The sequence below is a fragment of the Podarcis tiliguerta genome (genome assembly GCF_965153285.1).
Source record: "Podarcis tiliguerta genome assembly, chromosome: 8".
Classification (NCBI taxonomy): Eukaryota; Metazoa; Chordata; class Lepidosauria; order Squamata; family Lacertidae; genus Podarcis; species Podarcis tiliguerta.
In genome coordinates, this window is record NC_139541.1 from 82,631,034 (window position 1) to 82,649,087 (window position 18,054).

The 18,054-nt window shown below is 50.3% G+C and overlaps 1 protein-coding gene and 1 long non-coding RNA gene across 2 annotated transcripts in view; one reads left to right on the plus strand and one right to left on the minus strand.

Moving 5' to 3' along the window:
* Nucleotides 1–18,054, minus strand: part of LOC310684888 — a 239,051-nt gene that overhangs the window by 170,578 nt on the left and 50,419 nt on the right. The window lies entirely within an intron of this gene.
* On the plus strand, nt 505–17,200 carry CCNP (cyclin P; the record flags this gene model as incomplete). The annotated part of the gene is made up of 9 exons (XM_083453432.1): nt 505–510; nt 2,568–2,639; nt 7,669–7,762; nt 9,081–9,187; nt 11,441–11,539; nt 12,007–12,162; nt 14,080–14,238; nt 15,143–15,321; nt 16,946–17,200. The coding sequence occupies 9 exons, from the start codon at nt 505–507 to the stop codon at nt 17,124–17,126; spliced, it is 1,053 nt and encodes a 350-aa protein (XP_083309558.1). The 3' UTR covers nt 17,127–17,200.

Genomic DNA, 18,054 nt, shown 5'->3' on the forward strand with positions numbered 1-18,054 from the left:
GTGCCACTACCGAGAAGGCCCTCTGCCTGGTTCCCTGTAGCTATGCTTCTTGCAATGAGGGAACCGCCAGAAGGCCCTCGGCGCTGGATCTCAGCGTCCGGGCAGAACAATGGGGGTGAAGACTAAGGTCCGGGGGCTGGATCTGACCCAATCACCTCAATCCGGCCCGTGGACAGTCCAGGAATCAGTGTGTTTTTACATGAGTTGAATGTGTCCTTTTATTTAAAATGCATCTCTGGGTTATTTGTGGGGCCTGCTTGGTGTTTTTACATGAGTGGAATGTGTCCTTTTATTTAAAATGCATCTCTGGGTTATTTGTGGGGCATAGGAATTCGTTCTCCCCCCCCCAAAAAAAAAACATAATCTGGCCCCCCACAAGGCCTGAGGGACAGTGGACCAGCCCCCTGCTGAATAAGTTTGCTGACCCCTGGTTTAGATGTTCCTGGACCAACCTTCCATCTGGTGCTTTGGGGGAAGTCTAAAGATGTCCTCTTGCCGCCGGCCATGCAGGTAGCCTAAGTTGGTCGCGGGGTGAGGTGTTTGAGGAGAGACGTTCCCCCTCTTGCAGGTCCTGATCCTGCCTGAGTGTCATTTTCGTTAAGCTGAGCTCCTCATCATTTTAGGCCAGAGCAGTGAGAGAACCCAGAAGGGCCCTGTGTGCAGTGTTACACAAATTTTAGTTGAAAATTAAAGCGGCATTCCTGTATATCTGAGGCTAAGCATTTTTTTAAAAAGGTGATTACCGTATTTTTTGCTCTATAAGATTCACTTTTCCCCTCCTAAAAAGTAAGGGGAAATGTGTGTGCGTCTTATGGAGCAAATGCAGTCTGCACAGCTATCCCAGAAGCCAGAACAGCAAGAGAGATCGCTGCTTTCGCTGCAAAGTGATCCCTTTTGCTGTTCTGGCTTTTGGGAATCAGAATATTTTTTTCCTTGTTTGGCTCCTCCAAAAACTAGGTGCGTCTTATGGTCTGGTGCGTCTTATAGAGCGAAAAATACGGTAATTTCAGTATGCATGCTTATAGTACCAGTAATCAGCAGGTGCTGGGCAACACTTTAAGAGAGCCATTCCTTCAACCTTTGCTCCTGAGAACAGGATGCCTCTTCTAAGATAATGGTGACATAGACATTAAGCAGATTATTTTAAAAAAATAAAATAAAATGCTTGCTGCCTTCAGAACACTTGTTTCCAAAATGCACAATACATGCAGACTGAATTGACCAATCGGTTTAAAAGTCTGCTTGAATCTGCTGCCCAATCCCAGAGTGGATGGGGTACAAAGAATAAAATGGGTATTATAAACATGCTGTCTACAGGTAAGCTCTCGTCAGCCCAGTGGGACTTCTCTCCTTGTAAACATATCTAAGGTTGCACCCCTTTCATTTTGTAAACAGCATTATTATTTTATCCAGCTCCATGGTTCAAGGCTTCCATGAACAGCCTCTTCCATGGATAATAATAATAATAATAATAATAATAAATATTTATACCCCGCCCTCTTCAGCCAAGACAGAGAGGGCGGCTGACACCAGGTATAAAAACAAATGATTGAAATACAACTTAAAAACAAGATTAAAATGCAACATTAAAAAATGTGTCTGCTTATGGCAGCAAAGGCACCTCTGGCCCTGCTGACCTCATCCTGTGACTGGGGAGGGCCGGCCCCTTTCAGGATGGGAGCCAGTGCTGCCTAAGACCTGCCCACTGGGTCAGTCTTTGCTAATTTTTGCTAATTAAGCACAGCTGGAGTTGCAGCTCGCTTGGGCCTGACTCTCCCCCGGCAGAGCTGACCTTCCTTCCTAGCCCTTCCTCCTCTGGGGACCATGTGGGGTGTGCAGGCCAAGCCCCCCGCCTTTCAAGAGAGGAGATCCTGGCAGACTGCAAGTTTGTTGGTTTGCTCTTGTGGTGGGGGCTCCTGGGGGGGGGGGCAGGAGGCTTTGGGGTGGGGTCCTTGGTCTCCCTGCATTTTCCCCCTTTCTACCCTCCCCTGCCAAAGAGATGTAGCTTTTGGAAAGGCCCCTGAGTGGATGTGGGGGTTGGTTTGTTTTTCGGGGGGAGCGCTGTTCCGTTTGGACCGGCGTCTGCAGAACCTGCCTCCCACAGCAGGCTAGCCCCTTGGGGGGGGGTACCTAACAGAGACCCTCATTGGAAGCTGCGTTCCCTGAGCTGAGAGGCCCTGCCACCCATTCCCAGATGTGGCGGGCCTGCACTCTTCACATGTCCAGGAGCGCTCTCTATCAGAAGAGCATCCTCCTAGCATTGCAAAGGAGGCTTTCTCCACCATCCTGGCCTCTCTCTTTGCTCCCCACGGTGGAGAAGTTGCTGCAGTGACCTGTCGGCTTCAAGCTGGGGTTTGAGAGGCCAAAGGTGGGGGTACATTTGCCCCCCAAAATCCCAGCTCTGAAGTGGCTGAGTTTTAACTTCCCACATTTTGCTCGCGGTCACACCTGTGACCTTCACTTTGTCCGAGATGCTCCTTGGCAAAAGCCCATTGGGGGGGGGGGCAGAAACCAAAGTGGGGGAGTTCCGCCCCTTTAACTCCTCCCTTAAATATGTTCCGTTTTAGGCAGATGAGAAAAGGGAGCCTTTGAAAAGCAAGAACAACAAAGGACTGAGCAGTGAGAAAGGATCCAGGAAGGTGGGTCTTTCAGGGGTGGCTGGGGTGCATTGTTAGAAGATGGGAAACATTTGCAGAGTGGGGGGCAGAGGTGCAGCCTTGAAGCTGCCCCCCCCACTTGCTCACCCGGAAGCAATGATGTCATTACTTAGCTTTGAGCACCCATTTCCGGCTCCCTTTAATAGTGAACTTGGGTGCTGAGTGCCAGCAGGATTGGAGCCCCAAAGGTTCAAGGTGTTAGTAGGGGGGAACAGAGAAGCACTGCAGACCTTCAGACAAAACAGCCTATGGGGCAACAACACGTGCTTTGCGAGCAAAGAGCTGGAGGAGGACTGAGGATGCTGAGTACCTTGGGGTGTGGGGTGTCAGTTGGGAAAGAAAACTGAGGTGGGACAGGTTGGAAGGGGTGGTGGTGGAAGGATATCCCAGAGGGGAGAATATTTCTGACCGGCTGAAGCCCCGAATAGGATCAGCCCTCTTAGACTACGCTGCAACATTTTGTTGCAGATTCTGCACTGACCTTCACTTGGAAGTCATTGCCGTGGGAGGGAGGGAGGGAGGTAAAGGCGCTTTGCATATGCTTTGCATATGCTCAAAAACAAACAGCCTCTACTTTCAGCTGGGTGTTGGCACTGCAGAGGTAAGTTCTTGGAAATGCAAAGTCCCAAAGATGGGAGGTGAGCAACGCAGACCTCTTGTCTCTTTCCCCTGCAACACCCTTGGAAGATAGGAGATCAGGGGCTGAACATTTGCCACGTATATTGGGGCATCAAGTGACCACGTGAGCCAGCTAGAACACCTATTGTCTACTGCGTTTCTATCCCAGCCTTTTCTCCAAAGGGTTCCAGGTGGTTCCCTCCTCATCTAACCTAGGGGACAGTCCCCGGATTTGCAAATCTGTCCCCGGGAAACGTGGCAGCCTCAGCAGCCCAGAGCCAGCCTGGTAGCGCAGTTGGCTCTGGCTGGCTCCAGGCTGCTGACTGCCACTGCTACTGCCAAAAGGGAACCGGGGACATCCGGCGGTACAGATCTCCTGCCCCCTTCCCCCTTTGTTTTGACTGATAGGGGAGGCTCAGGAGTTCTGGGCAGGCGGCTGTTGCCCAGGAGGGGCACAAGGCACACGGTTTCTCTGCCAGGCAGGGTGCAAAGCCCTTCTTTCGCATCCTATGAAACATAAATGTACAGAGTTTTTTAAAAACTGGGCAACGGCGCATTGCCCACCCGTGATCCCAAGCCTCCCCCAATCTCCTGTCCCCTTTGTTTTGACAGATCGGGGGAGCAGCGGGCGGACAGCCATTGTCCAGGTTTTGGTTTTTTTTTCCATATAACATTTTATTAAGATTTTTCAAAACATTACAAAAAAAGAGAAAAAAGAAAAATACAAAAATAAAAAACAATTAAAAACAGTTCAATCTTTCATAACTTATCTTGCATTTGCTTGTTTCCCGGACCTCCCCACACCTCCCCTCTTTGTATTCCAGTTCAATTTATTTATTCAGCAAATCCTTTCCCTCTTTACCTTTAATATAATATATTATACCTTTAAATTTTCACCTGTTAACAATCCGTTTTTGCATATTCCTTCATAACAATATTACTAAAAACCCCTTAACCTCAATCCAACATCATTCTAATATTCATTAATTTTGCAATATTTCTGTAGATAGTCTTTAAATTTCTTCCAATCTTCTTCCACCAACTCTTCTCCCTGGTCTCGGATTCTGCCGGTCATTTCCGCCAATTCCATATAGTCCATCACCTTCATCTGCCCAAACAGATGAAGAGTTTAAAAACTCTGTGCATTTATGTTTCACAGGGTGCAAAAGAAGGGCTTTGCACCTTTATGCAATATGCATGTGTGCTTGGGCCCAGGGTATCTTGCCTCACCATCCCCACTACTGACTCCCTGTTGCTACTCAGCTTCGGGGGGGAAAGTGTCCCCGGATTCATTGAAAAAAATCTGGTAACCATAATCTAACCCCCACAACAACCCTGTGAGGTAGGTCAGGCTGAGAGAGGCAGCGACTGGCCCCCAAGGTGAACGTTGTGGCTGAGGTGGAGATTTGAACCCAGGTCTCTCCCAGGTCCTGGTCCAGTGCTCTAACCACTACACCACGCTGGCACATTGGTGGCGGCCCCAGTTGTGCCTCTGCTTACAATCCCAGGCTGCAGGGCTCTGAGGAGGCGTTATAAGATGCAGGAGCTGGTTCACGGAGCCCTGCTCTGCCTCTGTGGGGGTCACAGGTCCCATCTAGTGCTCTTGCGGCCAAACTGTGGTGCTGTGGTTGAGAGTCTTGGCCCGGGAGCCAGTGCCTCTCGGCCTAACCTGAAACATTACGCCGCCTTGAGCTCCTTGGAGGGAAAAAAGCGGGATAAAAATGCTTGTTTGTTTGTTTGTTTGTTTATTATTAAATTTGTGAGGTCCATGCCTTTACACAAAATACCATAAAACATTATTAAAAGATAACAATAAGATTATAAAAGTAAGCTAAAATTCATGCCATGCTATCCCAGCAAGGAGACTACCCAAAAACCCCCACCATTCAGGAAAGAAGATACAGCAACAGGTTAGGAAAACAATGGGAGGGACCTCACCGTTTCGTCCAGGAACCGTACCCTAGTTTTCATAGCCTTCACCACAAAGACCGCTACCACGTGAGAAATCCGTGGATCAGCGTCCACCAGTAAAAACTTTACTTGGTCCTCAGAGTTGACTATTGATTTGGGAATAGTTTGTAACATCGCATCCCTGAAGGCCGAATAGATGGGACAATACAACATGTAATGTGTGAGATCCTCTTGGGTTCTCATATGACAAAGACATATACGTTGCTCTGCTGGGATTTTTGCATATCTGCCTGTCAGGTAGGCCGTAGGAATGGTTTGAAAACGGGCCATGGTGAAGGCTCTCCGAAGGGTGGGATTGGTGATATTCGCCAAATAATTGGCACAGGTTTTGACTGTTTTCAGTCGGGGAAGCCAGTGGGAGGACCCTGGGTTCTGAATTTTTGTGATATCTAATAGAGCGTCTCTCTCCAGGATCCATTCCCGAACTTTGTCTGGGCTCCACAGTTTGAGGGTGTTAAACTCCGGTAGGGTGTATCTAACCAGGATCTCAGATAGGTTTTGACGCCAAGTGGTATTCTTTTGAAGAGATACAAAGGCTTGTTTGGCCAATAAGGTGTTTGTGGTATTTGCAAGTTTGATGTAAAATCGTAGGAATCTTAAGTGGGCCCTGGCAGACACAGAGGGTAATCCAACCTCCACCCTCAAGAGAGCTGCTGGGGTTCCTTGAGGAAGGCCTAGAATCCTCTTGAGATAATAGTTTTGAAGAATTTCAAGCCGTTCTAGCAGCTTCTGATTCCATCCCCAGAGTTCTACTCCGTATAGCATCTGGGGAATCACTTTTCCTACAAAAGCTTTTAGTGCCGGGATCACCAATTGCCCTCCCCTCAAATAAAAAAAGCTGAGCAGAGCACCGATTGTCCTACGTGTTAGGAGGGCTACAGTCTTGAAGTGGGCAAGCCAGCTAGATGTAGCTTGGAAAGTGATACCAAGATATTTAAAAGAAAGTCTCTGTTCGATTACGTGTTCATCTAAAGACCATCTAAATGTCTGGCGAGCTCTAGTAAACACCACAATTTTTGTTTTGTCATAATTTATCTTTAGAGAGTTTTGGGCACAATAAGCTGCGAGCCCCTCCAGCATGCTGTGTAGGCCCCTACGAGTAAGTGCCATGACAGCCATGTCATCAGCATATAGCAATATATTCAGATGTTTGCCTTCCAGGGCGGGAGCTGCTAACTTATACTTTGCCATATGTTGAACAATGTCATTTATATAGAAATTAAAGAGGAACGGCGCTAACAAACAACCCTGTTTTACCCCTTTCCCCAGTGGCAGTGGGTCAGTATAGTTGCCTGACATCCCGGTTCTGATTTTAACTGTGGTGTCTGAATGTAACTCTCTAAGTATATTAAGAAGTCGTCTATCAATATCCGTCTCATATAGTTTTTGCCATAATTTGTCCCTACAGATTGAGTCAAAAGCAGATGTAAGATCTACAAAAGCCACAAAAAGTTTGCTCTTGTGTACCTTTGTATACTTATCTATCATTGTCTGTAGTACCAAGCAATGGCCTGTTGTACTATGGCCCTTTCTAAACCCTGCCTGCTCCGGATTAAGCAAGTTAGAGTGATCAGCCCAGTCAACCAGTTTATTTAGCAGGTAGCGAGTGTAAAGTTTATACACAATGTCCAGGAGGCTTATGGGGCGATAGTTTGAGGGGTCTTGGGGGTCTCCCTTCTTATAGATGGGGGCTACCAGGCTCAGTTTCCAGTTTTCTGGGATTTTGCATGTATCATTTATTACCGTAAAAAATTGGGCCAAGAAAGCAGCCCACCACTGGGCATTTAATGTAAACACCTCAGGAGGAATCATATCTTCACCAGGAGCTTTGCCATTTTTGAGTGTTTTAATTAGCTGTAAACATTCTAATTCGGTAACAGGATCCCAGCCCATTAATAGATCATTTTTAAGAGAAGGGAAAGTGTCCCCGGATTCATTGAAAAAAATCTGGTAACCATAATCTAACCCCCACAACAACCCTGTGAGGTAGGTCAGGCTGAGAGAGGCAGCGACTGGCCCCCAAGGTGAACGTTGTGGCTGAGGTGGAGATTTGAACCCAGGTCTCTCCCAGGTCCTGGTCCAGTGCTCTAACCACTACACCACGCTGGCACATTGGTGGCGGCCCCAGTTGTGCCTCTGCTTACAATCCCAGGCTGCAGGGCTCTGAGGAGGCGTTATAAGATGCAGGAGCTGGTTCACGGAGCCCTGCTCTGCCTCTGTGGGGGTCACAGGTCCCATCTAGTGCTCTTGCGGCCAAACTGTGGTGCTGTGGTTGAGAGTCTTGGCCCGGGAGCCAGTGCCTCTCGGCCTAACCTGAAACATTACGCCGCCTTGAGCTCCTTGGAGGGAAAAAAGCGGGATAAAAATGCAATAAATCCATCAATTGGCCCCCACCCCACCGCACCCCAAATCTCTCTTACAGCGGAAGGTCCCCGGGAGTCATGAGAGGGACGTTGCTTCTGAGAAGCCGGGCGCTGTCTGCCCCAGGACCTCAGCAGAGCCGGCTTTGCAAAGAGGTAAGGGAGCTCCAAGCAAAATAGTTTGCAGGATGGGGTAAAAGTTGGGAGGCCTGATGGGGAGGGGACAAGAGTTGGCCTGGGGACGCTTCCCATATTACCTCCTGCCTACCGCTCCCCCCTCCCCACAGGCGGGGGTGGCGCTGTGGGTAAAAGCCTCAGCACCTAGGTCTTGCCGATCGAAAGGTCGGCGGTTCGAATCCCCGCGGCGGGGTGCGCTCCCGTCGTTCGGTCCCAGCGCCTGCCAACCTAGCAGTTCGAAAGCACCCCCGGGTGCAAGTAGATAAATAGGGACCGCTTACTAGCGGGAAGGTAAATGGCGTTCCGTGTGCTGCGCTGGCTCGCCAGATGTGGCTTTGTCACGCTGGCCACGTGACCCGGAAGTGTCTGCGGACAGCGCTGGCTCCCGGCCTTTAGAGTGAGATGAGCGCACAACCCTAGAGTCTGGCAAGACTGGCCCATACGGGCAGGGGTACCTTTACCTTAAGGGAGCTCCAGGCAAAATAGTTTGCAGGATGGGGTAAAAGTTGGGAGGCCTGATGGGGAGGGAACAAGAGTTGGCCTGGGGACGCTTCCCCTATTGCCTCCTGCCTCCTGCTTCCCCCTCCCCACAGGCTGTGAATTTTAAGTAGTCCTAATCCAAAGCCCATTAATTCTTACCAAAGTGTCTGGAAATGGTGAAGCCCTGAAGATAAGAGAAGAGAAAACTTTATTCGCTTTAGCCAATGGCCATAGCAACAGTAAAACATTACAGTATATGCAAAAAAGGGAATTTGAGCACAATTTAAAGTCCTGAATCAGCCATCAGTCAGTGGCCCTTATTCTGATTGCCCCTGCCAAAGTGCCAAGACTTTGACTTGCTTTTTCCATACAAAGGGTGGCAAACATATACCATCAGCCCTAGAAGTCTTCCAACCTAAACCCCTAGCACAGCTACTATACGGGGCTCAGATTTGGACTGGTAAACCACCTTAGCACTTTGGAAGCTCTTCAATCAAAGTTTCTAAGGCAGATTTTTTCCGTACCGCCATGCGTCCCAAACGCATCATTGAGACTGGAGGCAAGTCTCCCTTCAGTAGAAATATGGACCTGATGCCCCAAAGGACATCTCCCCGCTCCCCATCTCCCCCATCTCCCCGCTCCCCTTGTCCCACAACAGGGTCCTTCAGGCATGGGGGGCGGGCCTTGCACCCAGTCCCATCTCAACCCATTGCATCTGGCACAGCAACATGCAGAAGCAGCTGGGTGCTTTGTAGAGAGCTCAGGTGAGTGAGCCAAACCGCACCACAGCGGCTGTCTCTTTCCTTCCCCACCCCAGTTGCTCCCGCCTCTGAGGTCCTTGTGGAGGAGCTCTCGCAAGCCATGTTGCGCCTGGGCATGGGTCTGGAGAAGGAGTATGCCTATGACATCTTCAGCAACCTGATGGTAAGTTGGAGGGGGGGGTGATTGTTGGGATACTGCCCCAGCTGGCTCTGAACAATCACCGGTCTCCTATGGAACAGCATCAGTAAATTAGCGACACAAGCTTCAGATACGTTCCAAGACCCGTGCACACCCTTTCAGCAGGGTGTATAAATCTTCCACAATGGAAGAAGCAGACAGAGAGAGCATATTTATGGCTTTATTCAGCTTAGTTCAGGAACAAAGGAAAACATGACTGCTTGCCTTCATATCCAGCAAAACAGCCGCATATCAAAAGCTACATGCAATGGAAGTTCCCAGCAAGAGCTGGAAGTAAACAGGCATGTGATACACAAACGTCATGCCTGTACCCTTTTAAGGTGGAACGGAACTATATCCTAACAGTGACTTCCACCCTGAGGACCAGTGTTGGAATCCCCGCCTGCCAAGAGAGGCCCCTGTGGGCTGACCTCTCTCAGAGGATTTTGGGTGGGGCTGTTGTCCTCTCTCCCTGCCATGGGGGCTTCCCAAAAGCCCCTTGCTTGGCCGGTAGGGGACTCAGAATTTTAGAGTTGGACGAGACCTCCAAGGGTCCTATAGAATCATAGAATCATAGAGTTGGAAGAGACCACGAGGGCCATCGAGTCCAACCCCCTGCCAAGCAGGAAACACCATCAGAGCACTCCTGACATATGGTTGTCAAGCCTCTGCTTAAAGACCTCCAAAGAAGGAGACTCCACCACACTCCTTGGCAGCAAATTCCACTGTCAAACAGCTCTTACTGTCAGGAAGTTCTTCCTAATGTTTAGGTGGAATCTTCTTTCTTGTAGTTTGGATCCATTGCTCCGTGTCTGCTTCTCTGGAGCAGCAGGAAACAACCTTTCTCCCTCCTCTATGTGACATCCTTTTATATATTTGAACATGGCTATCATATCACCCCTTAACCTCCTCTTCTCCAGGCTAAACATGCCCAGCTCCCTTAGCCGTTCCTCATAAGGCATCGTTTCCAGGCCTTTGACCATTTTGGTTGCCCTCCTCTGGACACGTTCCAGTTTGTCAGTGTCCTTCTTGAACTGTGGTGCCCAGAACTGGACACAGTACTCCAGGTGAGGTCTGACCAGAGCAGAATACAGTGGCACTATTACTTCCCTTGATCTAGATGCTATACTCCTATTGATACAGCCCAGAATTGCATTGGCTTTTTTAGCTGCCGCGTCACACTGTTGGCTCATGGCAAGTTTGTGGTCAGCCAAGACTCCTAGATCCTTTTCACATGTACTGCTCTCAAGCCAGGTGTCACCCTATAGTCTGACCCCCTGCAGTGCAGGAATGTCACCCAAAGCACCCATGACAGATGGCCATCCAGCCTCCGTTTACAAATGAAGGGGAGTCCACCACCACCGCTCAGCTGTCAAACAGGTCTTACCACCAGGAAGGTGGGATTAACAGATCCACATTAATTGTCAAGTTGGATGGGACCTCCAAGGATCCTCTAGACTGACCCTCTGCAGTGCAGGAATCTTTTGCTCAAACCTACGACCCTCAGATTAATAATAAATAATCATAATTTTTTATTTATACCCCACCCTTCCCGGTTCAGAAAACCGGGCCCAGGGTGGCTAACAACCAATTTAAAACACTTAATTGTAAAAGCAGCGTAAAATACAGTATAAAAACATAAATAACAATAAAATTCAGTAATCAATTTGGGGAAAATCCATCCAATAAACATTGGATAGTCACCAGGGCTAGCTGGCTGAATTAGTCCTACTTGGGCCAGTGAGGAGACCAGGGGAGAATTAGCTGTGGGGTCTCAGAGCGGGTAATCTTCATAAAAAGGGGGTGGAAGAGAAGGGAAATAAAAGATCAGGCTGAATTCAAATTAAAGGCCAGGCGGAATAGCTCTGTCTTACAGGCCCTGTGGAAGGAGGTTAAATCCTGCAGGGCCCTAGTCTCCTGGGACAGATCATTCCACCAGGTCGGAGCCATCACTGAGAAGGCCCTGGCCCTAGCGGAGGATAGTCTGACTTCCTTAGGGCCCAGGACCTCTAAACTATGCTTATTCATGGACCTTAAGGTCCTCTGCGGGGCAGACCAGGAGAGGCGGTCCTGTAAATACGAGGGTCCTAAAAGCCCTAAGAGCCTCCTGTTCTGCTGAGTGACATCTGTCACAGCTCCCTTGCTTTGTCCTCTCCCAAAGGACGGGGGTTTATGAGAGGAAGGGCAGGGGGGTGCAGCAACCTCAGGGCTCCTTTCCCCCCCCTTTCCTCCCCACAGCAGAAGCAGCCGCGTTACGCCTTCCGGGGGCTTGATATGCCCAGGTCTGTGACGGGAGAGATGCGTGGTCTCATCGTCGACTGGCTGGTGCAAGTGCATGTAGGTACCAGCAGGAACCCCCCCCCAATCTCTCCCCCCCCCCCAGAAGAGTGGGTGGGGAAGTTTGTTTGGGGTGGGGTTAGGGTTAGGGTTAGGGTTAGGAGGCCCTGTGTTTCCATCCCCTTGCAGCAGACACAGGTGGGCAGGGAGGCATCCAGGGCCGGCTCTGCAATGAGACAGGGTGAGGCAGGCACCTCGGGTGGCAGAATGGGAGGGGCGGCAGGTTTGGCTCCCTCCCCTTGCTGGAGAGGCAAACCTCTGCCCTGAAGGGGGTCGCCAGGAGTCCTTGGAGCAAGCAAGAGTTGGGGGATTGGTGGAGCCTTTGTTGTGGGGCAGGATATCGGGGAATGGCGGCCCCAAAGTCATAGAATCACAGAGCTGAAGAGTTGGAAGGGACGAGGGGAAGGAGGAGCTGGACTGGGACGCTGTGTGGCAGAAAGTTGTGTCTAATCCTCCCCACCCCCCAGGAATACCTGGCCCTGGCGGACGAGACTCTCTTCTTGGCCGTCTACCTCTTGAACGCCTACTTGAAAGCGGGCCGAGTGCGAATCTCCACCCTGCAGCTCCTGGCTGCCACCTGCCTCTTCCTGGCCTGCAAGGTAGAGGAGAGCAGTTGCCCTCAGGTGAGCAGGAGGCCGCAGGTGGGAGGGGGAGGCTCTGGTGCCCAGTCCAGGGAGGGGGGCTGCCCTAGACTCCCACCTCTAGGAGAGGCAGTTGAGACTCTGTGCCTGTCAAGGGGACAGTTCACACTGAATAGCTGTGGCTGGGCTGTGGCCTTAGTTGTGGGGCTTCCTCTGGTGGGCTGATCCTGCACAGCTCAGGGGGTCCAGGCCGGCCCCTCTCCTGCCCCTCTTCTGCAAATGAGCACCTTGGGGGGTGGGTAGTCAGGGAGGCCAAGGGCAGGAGGAGGAGACTCAGACAGGCGCCTCTCCCATCGCCTCCCAGCTTATTTTTTTTACTTGCTGTGTTGTTAATATTGTTTTGTCGATTATAAATGCCTTGTTGATTTGTTAATCATATTGTCAACACACTGCTGTCATCTCCACGAGGGCTGCAAGATCCCAGGGGTTGGGGGGGGGGCACACTTTCCAGGGTCCATGTTCCTCTCTGGGACAATGAGGCACAGCAGAGACTGCAGTGTCTTCGTGAAATATGGTTTTATTTGCCCATATATGTGACCTGCACCTTGATGGGAGGATTCCAGAACATTTGCATCCTATGGGGTTTTGCTACCCCGTCCTCAAGGAGCGTTGGACTCAAAAGGACAGCAAAAAGCCACACTCTGCGTCTCTTGGTTCTAGACTGTCACTCCCCAGCTCTCTTGGAATTCTGTCTCTCTACCCCACTCGCTGTTACTCCAAGGAGCTCCCGCCAGCCTATGCCATTCAAAGTTGAAACCCTAAGCCTCTGCCTGATTCCTTGATGGACCATCACTGACTTTTGGCCCCTGCTGACGGCCAAAGTTTAGCCCAAACTTAACTCTAAATTTTATTACATCCAGGAATGATGGGGAGGCTGTGGCACCCAGGAATTTAGGGGAATCTGCCCCCCCAAACCCATAACAATATAATATGACATGCTGTAATCAGGCAATGTTTAGCTTATTTTTATATCATTTTTAATAAGTCTCCCACCGTATTTCGAAGCATTTATCATCATAAACATTTTCTTTTGACATACAAAGTTTCCTTTCCTAATGTTTGTATTTTAGCTGTTTTATCACACACATAGGGACATGGGTGGCGCTGTGGGTTAAACAACAGAGCCTAGGACTTGCCGATCAGAAGGTCAGCGGTTCGAATCCCAGCGATGGGGTGAGCTCCCGTTGCTCGGTCCCTGCTCCTGCCAACCTAGCAGTTCAGAAGCACATCAAAGCGCAAGTAGATAAATAGGTACCGCTCTGGCGGGAAGGTAAACTGCGTTTCTGTGCACTGCTCTGGTTTGCCAGAAGCGGCTTAGTCATTCTGCCCACATGACCCGGAAGCTGCACGCTGGCTCCCTCGGCCAGTAAAGTGAGATGAGTGTCGCAACCCCAGAGTCGGCCACGACTGGACCTAATGGTCAGGGGTCCCTTTACCTTTACCTTTATCGCACACATATTTTTACTATCCAAACCCCGCTACCGTTAAATCTTTCACGAATCCGCTGCTTATTATTTCACAGTATGGCTTATTCTTTTTTTAGTTGGTTAGTTTGTTAAATATTGTTTCTTGGGTTTTACTTGTTTCGCTGACGATCATGGGATCTAGGCTGTACTTGTGATGTCCTGTCACGTTGCTGTTATTTATTGTTTGTGAGCCCCTTTGGGATTCACTTGAATGGAAAGTGGTCAGGGAAATGCAATCACAGAGGGAAAGAATCATAGAGTTGGAAGGGACCCCCAGAGGTCATTCAGTCCAACCCCTTGCAATGCAGGAACCGCAGCTGAAGCCCCCATGGCAGGTGGCCACCCAACCTCTGCTTAAAAACAGCCTTGCGAGGGAGACTGCCCACCCACCCCTTTCTGCCGCTGTCTCTCCTTCTCCCCTCCCTCCCTCCAGCCGTCCCAGCTCTGCTTCATGATGGAGGACTCATTCAACCAGAAGGAGCTTCTGCGCATGGAGCGCAAGATCTTGGCCCGCCTGAAGTTCGAGCTGCACTATGCCAACCCTGTTCACCTGCTGCACCTGCTGGCAGAAGTGGGACATTGTGCCAGGGAGGTGAGTGTCAGTCGGGCGGGCAGGGGTCTCCCAGGCCGCAGCTGACCCCTCACTTTCCCTCTTAAAGAGATGCTGGGGCTCAGAATGTAGCGTTCCCAAAACAAGAAAGGATTGGACTCTGATTAATAGAATACACATGAGGCTTGGCCAGCAAGACTCTGGGAGGAGTGCATATAATAATTCCTGTCCACCCCTCAGCCCAGGTCGTTTTATTCACAAAAGAACTTTTTACACAGTGTTCGTAAGAGACAATCAGATTTCCTTTGAGCATTTCAAAAAACCCCACGTGGGGACAAAGTTAAAGTTAAAACTACAAAGAAACTATTTCCTACTTGAGCATGCATAGTAGTCGAGAGTAAGTAAAAGAGGAAGCAAGGAGGAGTGCTTTTAAGAAACCCCGGAGGTCATAAATAGGAGAGACAGGATGGCAGGGTTTACCATCTTGTGAACTCTCTTCCTGGCCCTTAAGATCTATCTAAAGATTAAACTACGTCAACGTAACCTACTATCTTTATGCACTGAGGGTGCCGGATGAAGCAACTGGCCTGTGTTTCAGAATGCTTATACGTGCCTGTCAGGTGTAGAGAAATGGGCTGAGGAGGAAAAATGGCAGAGGTGCAGAGGCTTGTGGGATTTGATCAGAAACTATTGTCAATGAATCAAACCCAGTCAACGCAACGCTTTCATCGCGGACACAGCGGCTTGATGCATATTTCATAATTCCTCACAGTAATCCCATCTGATCACTACATCAGAAGCTTCTGCACATGCTCAGAGTCAAGGACGTTGCTGCCCCTCCAGTTGCCTCCTGCTCCTGGCCTGACCTGAGGGCAGGGGCTGGTGAGGGCAGGACTCCTGGGTCCCCCTTCCCCCTACTTGCTCTTCCTCCTGCCCCTCCCCCCAGGTGCTCCTCTTGGCCATGTACTTCCTGGAGCTATCTCTGGCGGACTGCGACTGCCTGCGCTTTGAGCCCGCACAACTCTCTCTGGCTGCCCTGGGCCTGGCACAGAGGGTGCTGCCGGAAGAGGGTGCCAGGCTCTGGGACGCTCTCCAGGAAGGTGCCCCGAACCTCCACTCGTACAGGTAGGAGCCGACCCCTGGACCCCTGGGAGGGGGGAGGAGGCAGCACAGGAGGAGCCCACCTGCCGGTGTGTTTTCTGGGAGGCTGGCGATTCTCTGTGCCAACAGGACAAAGACTTTTCAGTTATGAATGGGTTTTGTAATTCTAGGATTCTGAAGAACTGGAGTTAAATTCGGAAGCTGCTTCTCAGGCCCCTAAGCTGCCACTCTGGAGACTTATGTGAAGTCACCAATATATTTCAGTCTTGGAAAGGGCCTTGCTATGCCCTTTTTTTATTTATTGTCCTTGATTTAGCTGAAATTCCTGCATTTCAGGGGTTTGGACCAGATGACCCATCTCTACAGTGCTAAGATTCTAAGAACCTATGAAGAGCCTGGCTGCCCCATCTAATCCCATAGCCTAGACTCTCAGCGGTCAGCCAGCCAGCGGTCATTTGGGGAGCCCCACAAGCACCCCAGCACCTGCTACTCAGAAGCGTCACTGCCTCCTGTGGGAGGGGGTTCTGTAGGTGCTGCATGAAGGAAGACGTTATTTTCTCTCTCAGGGTGGGCCAGGAAGCCCCCTGTTCAAATCTTGCCTCACTGCTGAGTGGGAGAGTGTGCTCTTGTGGGAATGTTCAGGGATGCAGGAGAGGATATATTGTTTGGTTATAGCCTTTCCAACTTGTGCTAACAAGTTCACAATTTAGCAGAGTAACATTCCCCTTTTTAAACTCGCAGCGGGTGCGTTTGCTCAGGCTCACTAAAGCCTCTATAATAACTGCTCTGGTATTTCCCCCTTATTCCCTCATAAAAGATAAGACACGACACAGTCTTCTATAAAAGTATAAAAAGAGTTTACTCACATTCTATTCACAATCGGATCCCAGAAAGCAGACTTTGCTTAGAAAAGTAACATACACCTGGAAACTATCTCATAAGGAGACTGTCCCTCTGTCCTCTCTGGGCTGGAGGCCAAGAGAGCATCTTTGGCTAAGCAGATGTTGCTTCTTCGATGCATGTAGTCAAAGAGAGAGAGATGGCTGCCCTGCCCTGTGCTTTTGTCATTACCTGCACAGGTGAGGCCACGCCCACCTCTCGTCACATGCAGAGGAAGTCTGTCCCAGCCCAGAAGGAAACAGGAAGTTTACCTGCTGGCTGGACAAACATTCCTCCCCATGTGTAAACATGTTCACTCTAGGAATGTTGTACTTGACTGCTCTTGTGTTTCACACCCCACAGCTCTGGCAAGTTGCTGCCTCCTCTGTCTTTGCCCCTTATGGGGGTGATACTCCGTCTTGTGACAGGGTTGCTGCAGGGACTTATGGGGTGATGATGCTTGGCTTTTACAGGGAGTTCTGCGCCTGGCCTGTGATTCTTGGGTCCGTTTTGCTGCAGTGATGCTCTCTGGCTGGCTGGCTGCACAGAGGCCATCGATTCATATAACTGAAGGGACCCTGTGGGTCATCTAGTCCAACCCCCTTCTGGATCAGGCCAAGGACCTGTCTAGTCTACCATCCTGTTCTCACAGCAGCAGGAGAGTTGCCTGTGGGAAACTGGCAAGCAGGATTTGAATGCAAGAACCACACTCTTCCCTCCTTTATTCAAAAGCATTGCTGCCTCCCTTCCTACCTCTCTCTCGTTGCAGTGAGTCTGAGCTGTCGGCAGTCCACCCTCCCATGGCCAAGGCTGCCCTGCGGGGCCCCAGCTCCACCCTCCGCGCCACTTTCCTGAAATACTCGCGGCCTCAAAAACTCTGCACCAGCACCAGCCCCGCCATCACGGCCTCCGAGTACCTGACCTGCTTCCTGGGAAGCCCCACTCCATGAAGAGGGGTCTGCTGTGGGTCTGCCTTTAGGGCCCATCGCACCCCGTTGCAGGGCGAGAGGACCTTTCCCAGGCCTGCTCCATGGAAGAAGCATGGGGTGAGGTGGACCAGAGCCTTCAGGTGGGGAGGGGAGGGGATGGGGCCAGGAGCCCAAGCAGAATCCTTGGGAGACAATTCAGGTGGGAGTGGTATTCTCTCTCTCTCTCTCTCTCTCTCTCTCTCTCTTTCTTTCTTCATCTCATCACAGTGATCCCACCCTCCTTGGCACTATCTGCCCCCCCCCCCAATCTTAACAGATTGGTTTTAAAAAAGAGTAGATAACTGTAAGAAAACAGGACTCTGGAAGTGTTTAATAAAGTGTGTTTTGTTCTCTCTTGTTCCTCCTATTATCTCTTCATGGCAAGGTCTGTCAGTTCCCTTGGAAGTGGAGCCGGAATCTCAGGCCCCTCTTGACAGGGGTGGTGGGTGTGGGGGGAATATGTCCCCACCCCTCTATTGTAGCCCAGTGGTGAAGCGTATAAGCTACGTCCCAGGAAGGCCCCAGTTCGAATCTTACCTCTATGATTTAAAATTGTTTTCATGGTAAAACGTTGCAAAAACAGAACATGGCAAATTTAAACAAAGGCATTACATTAGTCAGAAGGCATGATGAGCCTTCTCTTCTGCCCCCCACCCCCCATTCACTGCTTCCTCCACTGTCAATACAGAGACCGTAACACTGATGGTCCACTAAGGGTGACTGCAAGCTGCCTGTCACAAGTGATGTTCTGCCATCTTTCTGGTCAAAATTCCTGCATTGCTCTTTAGACATCACTAGCAGGGGAGCGGGATAAATATTCTTCCCACCCAAAAGGAGCCAATTCCCTTGCAGATGTGGGCTGCTATTATAGAATCATAGAATGATAGAGCTGGGAGGAACCACGAGGGTC